We start from the raw sequence: 18,992 nt of genomic DNA, 5'->3' as shown, positions 1-18,992 counted from the left end.
TCAGCGCTGTTGGGTGCTCGACTCCTCACAGGGGCTCAACACACTCAGCTGGAGAATCTGTAAAAGTTTACCAAATGACATCTGCGCTTGGGTGCCACCAAGAGCTTCCATTTAGTGTGAGGACTGAAATGAACTGACATGTCACTCCGTTGACTGCTGATAAAACTCTTTTTCACAACTCTTGTCTCTCTCTGGCTGTCTCTCAGGGATCAGTCAGGACCTTCTGGATGTGAGTAACATGGTGCAGTGGCGGCCCATGCTCTACAGCGTGGCCTTCCTGCACTCCACCGTCCAAGAGAGGCGTAAGTACGGTCCGCTGGGCTGGAGCATCCCATATGAGTTCAACCAGGCCGACTTCAATGCCACTGTGCAGTTCGTGCAGAACCACTTGGATGATATGGACATCAAAAGAGTAAGGAGAACATGGTTGCCTTGCACTTTTCTGCTAAGAATTCTGATTGTGGATTCTGTCTGGGAGTGTATTTGCTGTCTTTACTAAATCAGTCTTTATCAGGGGCATTAGGCATTACTGTACAATGTACTGTACAATGTAATCTGATCTGTAAACGGGCCACAGTTAGTCCAAGAAGAGAAATGAATGATATTTGTGAGAAACACCACACCTAACTTTGGTCCTTGTTTATTTCCTACTTTTTCTATCTCCTATCTATTACCATCTCTCAGACCCTTAAGGGCATAGATAAGACAATAAGACAGATGACAAAAACAACAGAACAAACATCCACTGACCACTATACTAGAAAGCCTTACCAGAGGTCCTGTCTGTAGGTAATCAGGTTGAGAAACAATGAAAAGATATTTCTCTGACAAATTAAGCTGGCACATCATCCACTGAGGAGAAATTCTCTTGTGTAGAAGACAGTGAGTCCTCATCAGCATCCAATGTTGTACCTACCAGTTTCCCTCAGCTGTTTCTAAATAATAAAACGTTTTCACGTTTTTTTTGTGTGTGTGCTACTAAATTAATAAAGGCTTAACAGCTTTGAAATCACCTACTAATTCCAGCTGAAGTAGTTTTCTTTTTTTGTTGTTTTTTTTCTCTCTTTCCCTCCCGCCAGTTAACCGAATATTTGATCATTTACACAAATAAAAAAAATTGTGCCTGATACACTTATCAAAGCGCCACATGCACTATGTTATGTCAGTGACACTGCTGTGCTGAGAACCACACAACCACACAGTCTCTTCAACAGTGGTTCTGTGGTCAGAAACTGACCAGTGATAAGTGGAGTAGAAAGTGGACGACAAACTGTGCATGACAATTGGGCAATGGTCAATAAATATACACCTATTTAATATGATGTGGGTATACAGTTTGCACATGACAACCAACATCAGTAGACAAAAAGTTCTAACAAACTGAATCTGGAAACAAAATACATTTGAAAAAATATTAATCTAATTTCAAAATGATTTATTTCACTTGTAAATTATTACAGAACTGTGCAGTAAACTGTAAATGGTTTAAATGAGCATAAAGTTTATGTCATTTTACAAATGCTCAGTATGAACCTCCTCCAGCTGTACGGGCAACATCAATGCGATTGTCAAATTCATCCCATACTCCCATCCCAGCATGTCAGGTGTCACTGTACTCACAGCTCTTTCAATGCATTTTCGGAGATCATCCAGTGTTGTGGAACCAACGACAAATGCTCTGAGCTGTTGAAGGTTCACTGTTGATGAAAATCACATTGCACAGTTCAGACGGATTCACTCTTATTGAAGAGGAGAACGTAAAACGCTTTCTGCTCAGGGGTCGCCATCTCCTCACAGACTGAAGAGAGCCATCTTCCATTGACAGTCAGAAATTCTGTGACCCGTCTTGCAATTGATATGTGATTGGTTCCTAGGCACCTTATGTTTGTAAAAATATGGCGCTTTAAAATCGGATGAATATTTTTGACGTCCTGTATTATGTAGTAGAAAAAGTGTGTCAAGCTGTTTAATAGGTAAAGATGAAAAAATAAGCCTGTTGTCTTTCAGCTTGATCTTACATTGTTAAGTAAAATTCTAAAAATCCTTATGAAAATATTTTTCTCTAAAAACACACTGCAGTTACTGGCACTCCATAAAATTAAAATGCTAGAAAAAAAGCCTGTGATGAATTGTTTTAGTTATTTGTCAGAGTTCCTATTTTTCTGTGTTGCTGTTAAGCCATTCTTTGTATATGGGGAAATATGCCTTTCTTGGCATTTGGAAGACATACTGCACATTGAATAATGCGTCGTGTGTTAGTATTATTGTAGAACTCTCTTACACACAAATCCCATTTGAATTCTAGAAGGAAATAACCTGTGCATGATTGACCCAGTTTTTATTTAGTGGAGTTTTTGTCCCTCTCTGGCAGATATGCTGTTAAGCGCTTGTTATCTCTTCTCAGGGAGTGTCCTGGAGCACTGTTCGCTACATGATCGGCGAGATCCAGTATGGTGGCAGAGTGACAGATGATTATGACAAGCGGCTTTTGAACACTTTTGCCAAAGTTTGGTTCAGTGAGAACATGTTTAGCCCTGACTTCCACTTCTACAAGGACTACAACATCCCCAGGTGCACTGGTGTGGACCAGTACCTACAGTACATACAGGTTGGTGATGCTGACTTTAGCACTCAGCCAAACTCATTTTCCATTTTCACTCAGTGCTGATTAGAAATGTGAAGGAAAAGCTAATTTACATATTTGTCCCTTTAGCCCAAACGTTGTTCATCAGCCAAGACATGTTTGTCTGAAGCTTCTTTAATTTTGCAATGAAAGTAATCCTAATGTACAGATTTAGCACAGTACATAACTACCGCCTCAGACCACATCAAGCTGTTAAGTAACCTCAAATAGACCAGCTTATGCTCGCTGAAATCTGTGTGACATACTTTATCTTTGAAAGTGACAAAATGGGGCTCCCAAGTGGTGCAACCGTCTAGGCATCGATCCCTTGTGATTCTACAACCATCTGTGGCCAGGAGTCCAAGAGAGCATGATTGACTTGCTCTCTGGGTGGGTAGGATGGCCCCCTTTCTCCCCCCATCACTCAGCATGATGCTAGTTAGCGCAGGCGTCTGTTAACTGACACAACGGATCTGGTGGTTGATGCTTTCCTCCTAGTGCGTTCGGCTGTCTGCATGAGCGGCAATTTGAAAAGGTGCGGTGGACGGCTTTACAGGTCGCAGACGAAGCCTGTGCTAGCCTTCACCCTCCTGGCGTTGGTAGTATCGTGTGATTGGGGGAGTCCTTATTAGTTGGTGGAATTGGAGATGACTAAATAGGAGAGAAAATGGTGGGGAAATGAGCGGTTTCTATGACATCCAGAGCAGCTGCTAGCCGAGCTAGCTCCAAAACCAAAGCAGCGAGCTACTGACTCTCCTCCTCTTCAGGGTCCGCTTTAGTTCCTTCATGGAAGAGCCACAAAGGTGCCCGTCTTTCCTCATTTCTGCCTCCAGTCTCTGCTCAAAAGTCTCCATTTTCTGGCTCGTTGTCCGACAGACGCGCGGAGCGTGAGCGCAGGGTGTGTCTGGGTGTGTGACGGAATTTTAGCCGCGCGGACCCTTACGACCTTCGCGACCTTCGGGTATAAACCAGCCTTTAGGCAGAGTTTGAGGTCAAGCAAGAGGTGCACTGCTTTCATGACTGACCAGAGCTTAAATGTTGTTATAGTATTAAAAATGACAGATTAAAAAAATAAAATGTGAAAATCAAGTGTTCTATTCAGATGGTACAGTGATGTGATTGTACAGTGTGTTAATTTTCATAAAACACTGCTTGAACAATGATATTGCAGTAAATAAGCCTCTGCAGTACTCGATAAGTTCCGATAACTCGGAAGGAGTTTATTTACTGCATTAAGTGAAGGATTGCTCTGTGCAAAGTTATTAGTGTTATGAAAGGGCCTCATTCACCAGCCAGTCTAAAGAAGAACTTTCTTCTTAAAACTTACAAAGTTTTCACGAGTATCAGTACTGCCTGTGATTCATCTTACGGTCAGATTTGATTGCTGGGAGCATCTGGGTGACATCTGGAACCAGACTTTGTTATTCAAACTAGTTCACACGATGCCAGATACATTTCTAAAACTACATTTACTGTCCATGTTTGTCTTTACTTTTACCTTTCGACATCATCGGTTTATTTGCATGTATTCTAGTGATATTCTAGTTACAAGTAAAATCACAGTCAGTGCTGAGATGAAGGGTTTTAAACAATGTGAAAATGCAGAGATATTGAACTGTGTCAGCTCTGTCCCTGCACTGGTGTAATGTAAACCAAAGAGGTCAGAGTCCAGCCCTCAGCAGAACCCCACTCTTGCTGTGAGGTCTCGGTGTGTTGTCTCACATCACGCAGAGCAAATCACCGAGTTTATCCTTGTTGCAGCCGGTGATTCACGCAGCCCTGGGGCACCGTCGCGCTGAGAGGAGAGGAGAGGAGCGGAGCAGAGCAGGCGGAGCGCAGAGGCTGCTTTTAATTCACTTTGATCTCATTGTGATGGATGTTTTCAGCTCCGGCGCGCGGCATGCCCTCTCTCACACACAAACACTCCCTCACACACAAACACTCCCTTAGCCGCACTGCGCCGGACCATTGTTTAGTCTGTCACACACAATGAGCTTATCACCACGAGTGAAAGAGAACATGCACACACATACACACACACGTTTGTCCTACATCACTAATGAGGACCTCCATTCATTTCTATTGATTTTTGTATTAGTGTAGCCAAGTAATACTAACCTTATTCTCTGTGTCCACTGACTTTAACCTGAGTATCCAAAAGGTGATTTTTCTGCTTTTAGTTTTTTCAAAAAATGTCATTTGTGGTGAAAACTACACGTGCTCAAGTGAGGACCAGCAAAATACCCTCAAGATAGCAAGACAAGCGCACACACGCGTGCCTTTCTGTGAAAGGTGTAAGATGAATGGGCAAAAAAGAAAAACATCCCTCATAAAGAGAGAAGAAAAGAAAGAGAGACAACAAACGAAGCAGTGACACATTCATTCAGTTGCATAGTAGTGTAAAATCTATGTGTGTGCTGTTTAGTTGTTGCGGAATGTTATGAGGATTATGGGAAAAAACATACATAATGTCAGTGTGAAAAATCTAATTTATACAATTTCCCCATTTCTCCAAACCTTGACCATTTATGCTACCAGATGAGTTAGCATCGCTCAGCTCATAGAATATAGTACAGTGAGACTACAGATAAACTTTAAGGCCTAATCCCATTTCATCTTTTTACCCCTACCCCTTGTTTTCGTGTGCCCCCTAACCCTTGGAGTAGGTGTTGAAATCTTTACAACTCCCAAACAAAAAAAGAACATTACCTCATCTACAGGCTACTAGCGGTGCTCTGTAGGCAACTCTGGGAGTCTGCAGTGACAACAGAGGAGGGTAAAGTTCAGCAACCACGCTGCTGGACTTGAGTTAAATTTAGGGCATGCCATACTTTGAAAGAGGTGTGACAATGATTTATTATCGTCCAACCCTAATCCTGTAGTGATATGAAGCTGAAGTCAGCTGTTCACCAGTTTCTTGTTGGAACTTTTCCGTTCCACCTTGCATTGTGCAGCAGTTCTGAATTCTGAGGCACCAGAATGTAACTGCAGCACAACTTAAGGTGGAATTGGAAATTTGCTAGCTACCGAGGCATCAGCATACTGCTAGTGATTTTTATGCTGGTTATGAAGAAAAGGACCATTATATATTGAAATGACATTAAAATAAAATAATACACCGGTTATTGTCATTTTTAAAGAAGAAAGCACCGGAGTTGCGGGTTTCTTTGAGTGCCTGTGCAGCCATCTTGCTGATTTTCTTTTTTTCTCATAACACTGCGTTTGGAGTGTGAAACCACAGTTGTAGCCCTCGCACTTCGTCCTACCCCTCTATCTCAACAAAAATCAGGACACCGTACCTCTATGTGTGAACGTGCAAAATGGGGTTAAGGGCTAAGTGGTAGGGGCAAGGGCTGGAATTGGATTGGGCCATAGTTTGAGGTCAGTTTATACTGTCCTCATATAGATTTAATGGAATAAAACCTTCAACAACATTAACTGAATTTATCATGTTTGATATCAGCTTCACCTGCTATTTTTAAAGCTGAGAGAAGGTTTAAAAAAGCCAATAATGCTAATTTCTGCTAGCACCACTATGGAATTCTAGTAGTTTGTTAACACCAAGCTTGTATTATTTTACTTGGACATTTTTTGGCTGTCCTATATCAAATTTAAAAGCTTTTAAAAGACTTTCCATTTTTGCTTGAAGCTTGTAATAGATTTTATATTTATATATTTATACATACATTTTATCTTTAAAAAACCTGACTGGAAAGGTCATTTTCTGTTGGATATTTTAAGGTTTAAATCCTTTAGTTTCCAAAATAAAATAAAAACCCAGTGAAATAAAAAATATTATTGCAGTAGTTAGAGTTTAAATACAGCATGATTGTATTGAATGCGTTTTTTATTTCACAGAAAGCATTAGGGGTTCTCTGAAGGCCTAGAGGGCCCAGATGGTTCTCCACTGCTCCAAATGTGATTGATCAGCTTTACTTTTATTTTCAAAGCTGAAGGAGCGTCTAAGAAGATAGCATTTCGTGGTGTTTACCTCACTGAAGGCTGTCTCATTTTGAAGTATCTTTAGAATGCACCCTTTGTTTCTGAGAAAGTGAAGGACTCAGCTGGTATATCATTTGAGACTTTCAAGGCCCACAGTCCTTCACGCACTGCACAGACTACATTACATTACTTGTCAGCTACATCTTTCGTTAGCTCAAAACTAAACAAGCAAAGTTCAGACACCAAACGTATTGGCTGATCAACTACATTCATTTCTTTGCTGTGTTATTCATGCAATCAGCTGGTTAGGATCTTTATTTATATCTGAACCATGAGTATGGTCAGTTGTGATCAAGAGACGATGCTCACATTTGCCAAATATGCTGCAACCTAATGTTTCTTTGCTGTTCGTGTCCTTATCAGCAACCCAGCAGGACTCTATCAGCTTTTGCTTTAATGCTAAATGGTCAGGCTGAAAATCAATGTAGTGTGCTGATTATCAATCTATAACACAAACTGGGACTGTACCTTAGGCTAGCCAAAACTTTTTTGTTTATCTCAGATGTACTCTCTCGACCACAGACTATTAAAATGATAATCTTGCCTGTGAGATCAATAGCATTAAATCAGTCTGTGTTGGTTCGGGCCTGCTGTATTTCCACAGGCTCTCCCAGCGTACGACACCCCAGAGGTGTTTGGCCTCCACCCCAACGCCGACATCACCTACCAAAGCAAGCTGGCCAAGGATGTCCTGGACACTATCCTCAGCATCCAGCCCAAAGACAGCTCCAGTGGAGGGGGGGAGACCCGGGAAGCGGCGGTGGGCCGGCTGGCTGATGACATGCTGGAGAAACTACCACCAGATTATGTGCCGTTTGAGGTGAGGGGCTCTGGGACTGATTGAATGGTCAGGACCACAAGGGTCCAGATGATCCCCGTGGCTCCAGTTATCACAGGATATTTTTTCTTACCACAGATTAATGTGGTATTCACATTAAAACTCATTAAAAAATATCTCCTCTTCTGCTCACAAATGCTAATTTGGCTTCTTCTGAAAGTTTATAGACTTTTCTGTTCACTTTCATTATTAATATCAACATGCTTTCATTATTAACTGCGTTAACTGCAAATTCAAATCGCAAAGTCAAATATGCTCCTTTTTAAAGCAGCACTGAGTGTTCAAGAGGTTTTGAATTTACTACAGGTGCTTAGGAAACAAGCAGACAGGAATTGGTAGCTGTTTCCTGTTATTCCTTACCAATTAGTGAGGTTCTAGAGGAGAGCAGTGACTAAGGGTGCTGAACTGCCTTTGTCTCCTCATTATTGTGGTCAGTCTGCAGTGAAAAGCAGAATAGCACCTTTCTCTTAGTCATCTGCACTGCCTAAGTCTGACGAGCATCACTGCACAAAGCCTTCTTTCTCTGTTTCTAAAGGAACAATTTGTCAGAAATTGAATTTGCATTGTCCACCTCTTCTCTCAAATACAGTTAATTAACCCAGACAAACCTCATATTGATATTTTACTTCTTTTGTACGTGCCTCTCTATAAACTATGAACTATAATGAGGGGCTACAGAGTGAAATAAAAACAGAATGAATTGAGTCTTTTGTCTTTATTAGACTGAAAACGAATCTATTTAAAGCTGAAGGATTGTGATTTTACTCAGTGTGAGATGTATGTGTGTGTAGGTGAGAGAGAGGTTGGTGAAGATGGGTTCCTTGCAGCCCATGAACATCTTCCTGAGACAGGAGATTGACCGTATGCAGCGTGTGTTGGGATTGGTGAGGAGTACGCTCACTGACCTGAAGCTGGCCATCGACGGCACCATCGTCATGAGCGAGAACCTTCGTGATGCACTCGATTGCATGTATGACGCCCGCATTCCTGCCCGCTGGAAAAAGGTCAGAGGCTGCTCCGTTTTCAGCTGAAAGCCCAGATTTTTCAACATATCTCAGTGGATTTAGGCAGCTTTTCCCAAACCCCCTAGCTTGTAGGTGAGACTGTAGCTCATCTGTTGATGCACTGCATATATTTAGTTTCCTGCGAGGTAAGGAAATATTAATATTTGTTTGACAGGCATGCTAACAAATAAATAGCATGCATTTAAATTGACAAAGCAAACAACCAAGCAATTAAATTCATGTGTGAAGAAATCTCCAAATTCATCAAACTTCTCACTAAAGCCAGTCAGTGTTTTCATCACTCATCCAAAGCACCAACCTGTGTAGTGACAGTAAGTAAACCAGGCAGCTTATGCTTAATGTTAGCTAATGAAATTAGCTGGCTATAATGCCTAGCTATGTTTGTGGCTTCCTTTAGTGAAGTGAATAATGTTATCTGGCAATATTTTGATCAGTATTTACTCACCTGTTTGATTTTTTTTTACTTCCCAGCCAAAAAATGTCCTTGTAGAGATGTTGCTGAGTGCCTGAATCTCACACAGAACAAAAGCTGTAGATAGATAACTTTACTCTGACTGATCTGCTTCCCTGTTGATGTCTCATTCTTCATTACTTGGGTGGTCAGATGTGTGGCCTCATTTCACAGTAGGATAACATGAACCACCCTGGCCACTCCTTGGCTTTGGACTTGTTTCCATCAAAAGAAGCTCCTTTTAAGCATGTATTTAACACATACACCATATTCTCCTTGTAAAGATGTTCTCCTGAATGAAAGAACTGACGTGTGTGTGTGTGTGTGTCTGTCTGTCTTTGGCTTGCTTGTCTATATGTACTACACATATCACTTTCCACTGTTTCTGCATTTGAGCTCTTCAGTTCTGGTTCTGCTTGAATAACTTGAGTGCATGTGTGTGTGTGTGTGTGTGTGTGTGTTTGTGTGTGTGGGTGTGGGTATGTGTATTGTAGGCCTCCTGGGCTTCCAGCACTCTGGGCTTCTGGTTCACAGAGCTTTTGGAGCGGAACCGGCAGTTTCAGGGCTGGATCTTTGAGGGACGACCAAACTGCTTCTGGATGACAGGCTTCTTCAACCCACAGGGCTTCCTGACAGCCATGAGACAGGTGAACAGGCTGTTAACATACACACACACACACACACACACACACACACACACAGACGCAGACAGATACTCTCAACCAGCTAGCATGTACTCATAATTCCTGTCTAGATCTGAGAAGATGCCCTTTACGGATCAGCTGTTCCAACAAAGTTCAACATTTGTATTGCAGATCATATCAAAATCACAGCATTTCATATTGAACCAGTTTCTCACCCTATAGAAGTCCATTGCCACTAGGTAGAGGAGAAAAAAAAACTTTTTTCTCCTTCCTCTTCTTGTTCTTCATTGTGGTAGTGTTATGTCAAAATACTGCCTTCGTTTATCAGATTAATGACTTGGGTCTCACTTTATTTGGATAGCGTCCAATCAGTTATCTGTAGATGTGCGATTAATTAACAAAGTTTCTGCTGAACGCCCATTGATTCTCAGAAGTGTTAGAGATAGGGTTCGCATTAATGACAGGGCTGGACTTAGAATAGGGTGAGAGTTAAGGTTAAGGCTAGTGTTGGCATTAGGGACAGGGTTAGAGGAGGGGTAAATTAAGATAAGTTATCATGACTTATTTTCTTGGGATGTTGAGATCCCTAAACAAAACCATGGGTTTATGTTATATTTAAGGCTCTGGTTTTTATTTAGCTGGTTTATGACCAAGCCCCCACTCACAGCAAAACACTGCTGGATTTTCATCTCCATTCACAGATTGTCACTAATTTAGTTTAATGACCTACATTTTCTGCATCATTGCTCTGAATCGGACAATATAGTTGATGGGTGGGGAAGCCAAGTCTACATCAATGCATACCACTAAAAGCCCTGGAAAGAGATATATAAAATATATATTTATAGATGCTATAAAAAAATCTGAACTCCAACAAAACATGCATGCATTCACAATACTTCAGACTGAACTCAGTGTTTCTGGACTGCAGACAGAATCACTGTCACAGAAAAAGCCCTAGGCTGAGGTAGACTGTGAGTAATAAGTGACGTACTGTAGCTTTACTAACTAACAGATGCTAAATATACTGAAAAGGGAAAGAGATCTACTACTAGAAACAAGAATGTGCTCGCTTGATAACACCGCAGAACACTTGTCTCATCTCAGTGAAGTTATCTGAAATATACTGAGGTAAAGTCATAATATGAGTTGTTTTCTCTCTCATACCGCAGCTGCTTGTGTTTTCCTGTCTGTCTATTTTAAAAATCTGTAGCGTTACGGTCGCTTACAAATCTAGCATTACTTCTTCTGCTTCTGGGAATGCTGAAAATGTAGATGTGCCTCTACACTCAGCCATATTCAAAAGCATACTGTGCTCCATCTGTATGTCTTGTTGGTAAGGTTGCTGTTTCAGTGGATGGGAGTGGATAGACATTCCACATCATGCTGCCATATTGTTTACTGGGAGCTATATCCTCCATATTTTCACAAAATGGCTTTTTCATGGTAAAGATCCTGTTTTTTAAGCGCTGGCGTGGTGCAGCACACTCCACTACTAAGAAATACAATGTTCTTCTTTAAATATAATTGGGCACTGGTTTTTGTCTTTGTCCTCATCTGTATTCCTACCTGCAGTGTGGAAGTGTTCCGATTAACATAAACGAGGTTGATCAGGCAACTCAATTAAGGTCCAAAGTTTACTTAACCAGCAAATTAGAATCACATATTTGCTGCAAGAAATGGGTTTTTTCCCCACCACACTAGTTTATCACATTAAGTGATATAATGGAGGGTAGGTGACACCACTTAAGCCTTCAGAGGAACTTTTCATTTATAAGAGCTAGTTATGGTTCAACAACAGCTACTGATGAGATTGGATTTTTTTACTTTTATGTTGTTCGCTGCACGTGTCAGTTTACTTATATTTAAAAGTGTACTTCTCAGCTGCTGTTTGCTCCTCTGCTCTTGCCGTCATGTTCTTGAATTCTCGCCAGCACACAATGAACCTCGGGATATGTTGGCTGGCGAAGGATGCACCCATTGGATCCTCTGTTGCTATGAACAAGAAGGACATTTCTCAACCACATATAAAGAAGACTTCGAAATGGGACAACCTAGTCACACTGATGTGATGCAATTGGCCTTTAAATGTAGCCTGCGAAGGATGCAACCCTTGAATTGGGACACAGCTAGAGAAAACAGTATTTAATGAATTGTTTAACTGTTGAAAAACATGTTAGAGAGTCTGTGACAAATGACTGAGGCAGACAGTTTCTCATGATATGTTCTCCCCATCACAAGCTCAGTATGATGTAGTTGTACTTCTTAGTGTTATCAGGTTACTGAAGGGCAAAACTGTGTTTTTGAGTAAAAGCAACATGTGATTGACACTATAGAGGAGAAAAAAATGATTATCTGACATTAGAAAAAAAAAATCTATTTTTCATGTCTGGCTCTGTTCTCACCGAATGACTCCTCTACGTGCGTCCCTGGAAGATTGGAAGTTGAAAAATGGAAGTTTCTGGAAGCATGTTTAGCAGCTAATAATAGCAGCGGGATAACATATTCTTCAATACACAGATGACTGATGGCACATGTATGCTGTGCCTTCAACATATGGTAGTATGAGGGAGACTGATTGAGGAAGGGGAGAGAACATGGGATGGAGTTTGCGAGCCTTCTGCTTGGAGCTAGAAGGCCGGCCCCCTGTTTAACTGTGGTCGGACTGAGGGACATGGAGAAGATGGGGAGGTAGTAGTGACTGCAAAAAGGTAGTAGTGATCATTGGGGGTGGGGGTAGATTATTTTAAATGAGTTGATTATAGTTTTACAGACATTTAGATACTTTTAGACAGAGAATAAAAGCTCTGTGGAGGTGCAAAACCTCGACCTGAGCAGATTCAGCCATGTAGGTCATATCAGTAGTGTCTTCATCCAGGCTACATTAATATGAAATACAACAATCCACAATTCCATAAAACATTAAAGACGTCCATTACAAAGACTCAGGGTCTACAATGTTGAGTGATTGCTTAACTTGAGTCTGTGTGTATTTAATTTCAGCCTTATTTTATTCAGAATCTGAGAGTGTATGTAACTAATATCGCATATAAAGCCTTGATTGAAAAGAAAATGATCTCTGATTTACTGAAGGATATACAGTGGTGTGGGGCCTAAAATTCTGAGACTTTTCAAATGATATCACCATAACAGTTTGCAGTAGGATCTTCAAATGTTTACATACATTTATGAATTTCTTTGTATTAGAAACTATGTCTTTTTTGCTTTAATGACTGCACTTGAGCTGCCATGGACTTCATAAGTTTATGCAAATCTGACCAAATCTGATGGACATTATTACAAATCTGCCTTCAATAGCAGAATCTTGGCTATTTCTTCACTTTGTTACTTTTCAAAATTCTAAACCTTTTTGTTCTTCAGTTTTTGGGTTTAGATTTTAATGTGGTTTCAGATTTTTCTTAACTGTCCACTAATTTAGAGAGTATTAACAATGTAATCTGCTAGTTTTATGTCCAGGTGGTGCCTATTGTGCTTAAGCTGAGTCGGTGTAAAGACTAAAGTAGAGAGAAAAATGAAATGCAGCAGTCCACTGAAGGACATGGGTTATGGAATCCTAAATGTGATTTTTGAAAGCTGTCTGACCAACTGCTGGCCACGTTTCTCTAACTCTCCAAAATTCCAGTTCACCTGACCGCTCATTCTCTCCAGTGATGGTACACACAGTGGTGGATATACTCAGTCTTCTGTGTACATGAAGCCATGCTCAGCTGACTGGCCACCTGACAGCCTAACTTCAAACGCTTGTTTATGAACCCTGCAGTTACAGATGGGACTAGTCACTATTAGACTTGCCTTTCACAAAGATTTGAGTAAAGTGTTCCTTTAACTTGTGTTAAGCAGCATCTCAAAGCAGGGTCACTTGAGGAAGGGATGATTAAATCTCTGCTTTTAATCAGAACACGTGTCGAACGTGCGGCTCATGAGGGAGTTTTTTTTGGCCACTTTTCCTTCAAGACAACCCCCCCCCAAAAAAAGGTCATGCCTCCTACATGTGGACTACACCATGCTGATTTGTTCCCAAACAGTAACGATGTTTTTAAGCTCTTAACATTTATCTTCCAGTTCTGGTGAATTTCAGCTAGTTTGCATAAATTTGAGGCAGTTCATAATGTCTTAATTGATAGATTAAGAGAATGATTATGATAGTTATATTGAAGATTAGTGTATAATTACTGTACTGGCTAACGAATGTGTTCCTAAAGATTACCATCATGTTATACTGAGGTGTCTCTCAGGCACTGATTCTCTGAGTCTCTGTCTTCACAGGAAATCACTCGGGCAAACAAAGGCTGGGCCCTGGACCGGATGGTGCTGTGCAATGAAGTGACGAAGTGGATGAAAGACGACATCACTCAGCCACCACAGGAAGGCGTGTACGTGTACGGCTTGTACCTGGAGGGCGCAGGCTGGGACCGCCGTAACTGCAGGCTCACCGACTCCAAACCTAAAGTGCTGTTTGAAATGATGCCCGTGGTCAGAATGTATGCTGAGAACAACGGTGAGAGCTGGATAAGCTCGGAGACTCACTGCCTTTTTAAAACAAGTATTAGCTGTGTCCCAAAAAAAATACAACCCAAAGTGCTTTACGGACAGGACACTAAGAAAGTTGTAAATCAAGCATAAAATTCAAGCTCCACAAAACGATTAAACACAGTTCAGATTTTTTGAGGCTGTTGGTCATAGAAACAATTTTGACTTTTTTTTACTCATTGTTTTGTTGAACCTTTAGCAATTACTGCACCTCTCAGTATAACAGCTTTTACATCTACAGGCCAAAAATCCACAAATCCATTAACAGGACCCAGCACCCCCCTCCCACATGCACACACACATCCATTAACAGGACCCTTAGCTTGTACCTCTTGTACAAAGCACAGTGTTCAGTTCTGTTTTAAGAGCTGGATAAAGTAGTGCACGGTTTGAACTGGAAAGATGTAGAGTGGCTCCATTATTTAAGAGAGGGTGGTGGGCTGGGAGGCTGGTGGCCCCTATTACATCGAACATCACAGCTGCAGTGTTCCACCAACGCCTGCAGGTACCCGTGCCTTCCCAAAGCACGGGCATAAATGTTCTGAATAGTGTAGCAAAAAACAAATTTGCTCAAATCTTCCACTTAGCCCAAATGTAGTCGGTGTGTGGAGTCTGAAGTTTGCATCTTTATTTTAAACTTGTGTTGCCTAAACCTTACACACTTGCCTCAAACCAGGACGAATGCTAAGTAATCTCGAGTAGACTCACTCACACTGTAGGGATGAGCAGTTTGGTTAAAAATGTATAGGTGTATAAAATATTCATCCTTTTGGTGATAAGTAATAAAAATCACAATGTTCATGCATTCTTTACAAAATGGCTCTAAAGAGTGACTTTTCAGTCAGAAGAACCATTATTTGGACTAAAAGGCCTTTAATCAAGGCAATAAGAAACAAGAAATGTGTTCAGAAATCATTTTTTACTAAATGAATACAAGGACAGATGGTATAAAATGTTTTTCATTTGTACTGCACTGGATGCTCCTCATCTCTGTACATCTACATTTTTAGAAAAACATAAGATGTTTTTAGGCTTATGCAAAACAGGTTAACATGATAGACAAATGCAGAACGTTACTTATATTCCTGCCCAAACAGGAAAACGAATAAACGGATGCTGCTCCCCACTGCACAGGGCAGTAGTAACCCACTGTGCTATGCAGCAGTTTGCTTTAGGCTTTGAGATTTCTATTTTTCTCTTTCTTATCTCTTATATATATGTGTGTGTGTGTGTGTGTGTGTGTGTGTGTGTGTGTGTGTGTGTGTGTGTGTGTGTATATATATATATATATATACTACTTTTTTTTTTAGCTATGCAACAGTTTTGGAAAACTGTGTCATAAGAACAAGCAAACTTCAGACCCCGGCTTTGTCTTGGCTGATAAACTACATTTGATGTTTCCAGATTAGCCAGTTCATGAGTTCAGTTTGAGTACTAGTGAAGGATTGCGGATCTTTCCCAATGGCCGGAAGAAACCATAAAGCCAAGGCAAAAACCAGGTCCAGTAATTTACATCACCCTTTAGAAGCCCACTCCTATGGTGGCATTAATTCAAAATCCCTTCCAGGAAACAGACACATGAATATAACATTTAAATGTCACAAACAGGTGTTTAATAATGGCTTTGGTCTGTGTGCCTCCAGTACTAATGGAAGGAGATTATGTAGCGGAAGATTGACAGTAGCTCTAGGAAATAATTTAGAGCTAATTAGAAGCTTAAAAGTGAGCATAAGCTGTTATGTAGGGATATGTATGGGTAATTAACAATGATATGCAGAAGAACCGGTTTTATACGGTACGAGTTGAAGATGGTCAAACTGAAGCTGATGAATTCAAGATTTGTTAATAAATTTTTTTTTTAATCTTCATCTAGACTTTGGTTCCATAAGGTTTCATAATCATGAGTTGTTTAGAGGCCTAAACACTCAATCTGAATGGCTTTCTGGGGATACTTAGAATATTAACCATGATTTAGGACCAAACAGCAAAGCCTGCTGTCTCCTGCAGTGCCCAGGTTTCAGAGGGATTTATCTGGGGAAAAAAAAAATCCTAACTCTACTAATAAACGTTTAATAGACTTCTAAACGTTTAAGAGAATGAAGCTGATAATGTGTAGTCCTAAAACTGTCTCGCTGTTATTTCCAGGTGTCAAGGACTCTCGCCACTACTCCTGTCCCATTTATAAGAAACCTGTGAGGACGGACCCGAACTGCATTGCAGCTGTGGACCTGAGAACAAGCCATCCTCCTGAGTACTGGATATTGCGAGGTGTAGCTTTGCTGTGTGATGTAAAATAATCTCCATAGACCTGTGGGCTTACATTACTTTCAGACCTGTTTCAGTGCATCATTCTCTGCCTTTGCTGGTCTAGCTGTGGCATTTCTATTTGATCTGTTCAGTATTTTTAAACTCTCAAATCATGTACATCTTACCTGCTGCAATTTCTACTTTTTGTACAGGAGGCTAAACTCTACAACTAAATTCTATTAAATAAATACTTTTGGAGCAAGAGGTCTATGGCTCAGTGTATTTTAACTCTAAATCATTCAACAGAATTTCTGCCAAAAACAGTAAATCATTACCAAACCTCCCCTTTGCAAGTTGTGTTCATTTGCCTTCTCGGGGCATTTGGTTTCCCGTACTGAAGCACCTCAGTGCCTCCCAACACCAGCTGCAGTGGCTTTTGCTAAAGATACGTACATAGAGTAGAGAGGGCACAGCTAAACCTGCTAATTAGCAGCCCAGATGAAGCTCAGGTGTTCCAAGTCTCCCAGTAACTGGCCCCAGGCACCAGCACTGCAGTGCACAGGTGTGCTCCACTGAGCTCTGCCTACAGTACCTCAGTACATCTTGAGCGCTATTTGAGCCGGATTCATTTTACCAGAGGAGGTTCAGTAATGCAAATAGAGAAATACAAATAAATCTGAAGTGAACTTCGTTTTTTACAGCTGGAGGAAGTTGTAAAAGCTATCAGCCCTTGAGATCATGCAGAAAACACTGCCTTGTTGACATTATCTAAAAGAGGGCCACTTTTTCTGTATCTGTACCTTTCATGCACCGTTCTTGTTTCAGCCTGACACAAAGAAGCAGGTCGGCAGGAAGACGAAAGTACATACAAAGTTTAATGATTCTTTTTTACAAAAACAAAAGAAAGAAAAACAATGCATTAAAACATCAAAACACTTTTTTGTTATATTTGGTTTTCTTACAAAATAATTGCTACCATACTTATGTACCCTGTGCACAAACCCTGCTTATGAGATACTGCAGAAATGGTATCACTTTAAATACATCCAAGATCTCGTGCATCTAAGGACAAGGCGAGATTATTTACAAATGTCTGTGGTGTTCCTAGATTTTCACTAAACACTGTCTGGGGCTTGCTGGCTCATGGCATTACATTCCCTTGCGAAAGAGATCTGGTCATCTCTGTGTGAACAAAGTAGGTTTTCAGTTCTCCTTTCCCTTTGACGTTGATGATCCCTCGACATGAGCACGTGTAGCCCAGCGCCAGCAAGATTCGACTCGTCTCCTCTGTAACCTGTATACACAAAAGAAAAGGGAAGATGATCAGACACAAATGTTCACAACAAACAGCAGGAAATGTCACTTTCGAGTCTGAAATCAATGAAATAATCCATCAGTAAATTTCAAAACTATGAAATCAAGCGTACTTGTATTTTCCCGAGCACCCCAGTGCTGTCCATCCGGCTGGCTACATTCACTGTGTTGCCCCAGATGTCGTACTGAGGCTTCTGGGCTCCAATAACTCCAGCAATCACAGGCCCATGGTTAATACCTGCACAGGGATAGAACATGTTTAGGCTCAATGCTGTACTGCTCTAGTGACGTTCCTGAAATTGTGTTCAATAAAAATGCTGTTTTTACAAAATATCTAGACAGATAGAACTTGATTGATCCTGAATCGAAATTTCAGCATTACAGTAGCACACACACACACACACACACACACACACACACACATCTTCTAAGCCGCTTCTCCTTGTGGGTCGTGGGGGGTTCTGGAGCCTATCCCAGCGGTCATTGGGTGGAAGGCAGGATAGGAAGACATATAATTGCACACAAACTTACATTAGGCAGAAATAAAAATAGGAAAAAACAGGCATAAATTAGGCAGAAATAGAAAAATAGACATAAATCAGAGTAAACTATGAGAGACCAGGAATAAAGTTGCATATTTATATAGCATACAAGAATATTTGTGAGCAGGTATTGCAGGTATTGAAGTGGTACAAGGTGTGTTTACAGTGTAAGTGCACAGTGAGAGTCATTACAGTAGCGGTTATGATATACTGCACAGGAGAGGAGATACAGTGATGTGACTTGGCACAGTTCAGACACACTTCAGTACCGTCTCTGCAGTAGGAGACTTGTAAAGCATCTACTACGTACTAGTGCTAAAAAAATGTCCTTTGTTAAAACTGGACTCTGGTTCATAGTTGTGTGCTCTGGCAAGACGTTTACAAAACTATGAAAAGACTAGTCAAATTTTGGCTGATTCCCAACTCTGATTAGTAGGTACATAAAGTAAATGGTCCAAAGCCCTAAGATAATGGTTTTGTTTAATCTGAGAGGCTGGCAAGTATATGTTCATGATAATATGACCAAAAACTACAAAGGTAACGAAATGACTTAAGTATATGACGACTGGCTACTGAGAATTTTTATATTCTGAAGTCGTAAGGTTATATTTACCACTCATTACTATTCAACAACTGTCTCATCACTTGAGGATGTTTGTTTTTGATTTAGTACATCAATATTGTACACCATCCTCTTTATTTTTGGCTGGGTGCTTTATCTTTAAATAGACCTGTCTAGCAGAACTAATTGCCTG

The 18,992-nt window shown here is 40.7% G+C and overlaps 2 protein-coding genes across 2 annotated transcripts in view; one reads left to right on the top strand and one right to left on the bottom strand.

Moving 5' to 3' along the window:
- The window catches only part of dnah5 (dynein, axonemal, heavy chain 5), a 181,501-nt gene extending 164,858 nt beyond the window's left edge, over positions 1-16,643 (top strand). The window contains exons 74-80 of the mRNA XM_037536137.1: positions 207-412; positions 2,405-2,608; positions 7,230-7,445; positions 8,255-8,467; positions 9,434-9,586; positions 13,871-14,102; positions 16,280-16,643. Coding sequence (XP_037392034.1) covers positions 207-412; positions 2,405-2,608; positions 7,230-7,445; positions 8,255-8,467; positions 9,434-9,586; positions 13,871-14,102; positions 16,280-16,431 — 1,376 coding nt within the window. The 3' untranslated portion in view covers positions 16,432-16,643. The remainder of the gene's footprint in view (positions 1-206; positions 413-2,404; positions 2,609-7,229; positions 7,446-8,254; positions 8,468-9,433; positions 9,587-13,870; positions 14,103-16,279) is intronic.
- A 590-nt stretch (positions 16,644-17,233) lies between these two features.
- The window catches only part of adcy2a (adenylate cyclase 2a), a 149,279-nt gene continuing 147,520 nt past the window's right edge, over positions 17,234-18,992 (bottom strand). Inside the window, exons 24-25 of the mRNA XM_017700855.2 lie at positions 17,809-17,933; positions 17,234-17,675 (exon numbers count right to left, since the gene is read on the bottom strand). Of these exons, the coding sequence (XP_017556344.1) occupies positions 17,523-17,675; positions 17,809-17,933 (278 nt within the window). The 3' untranslated portion in view covers positions 17,234-17,522. The remainder of the gene's footprint in view (positions 17,676-17,808; positions 17,934-18,992) is intronic.

This window comes from Pygocentrus nattereri, chromosome 3, assembly GCF_015220715.1.
Source record: "Pygocentrus nattereri isolate fPygNat1 chromosome 3, fPygNat1.pri, whole genome shotgun sequence".
NCBI classification, from domain to species: domain Eukaryota; kingdom Metazoa; phylum Chordata; class Actinopteri; order Characiformes; family Serrasalmidae; genus Pygocentrus; species Pygocentrus nattereri.
Note: the sequence above shows the minus strand (reverse complement) of the source record. Positions and strands in the feature narration are given on the sequence as shown.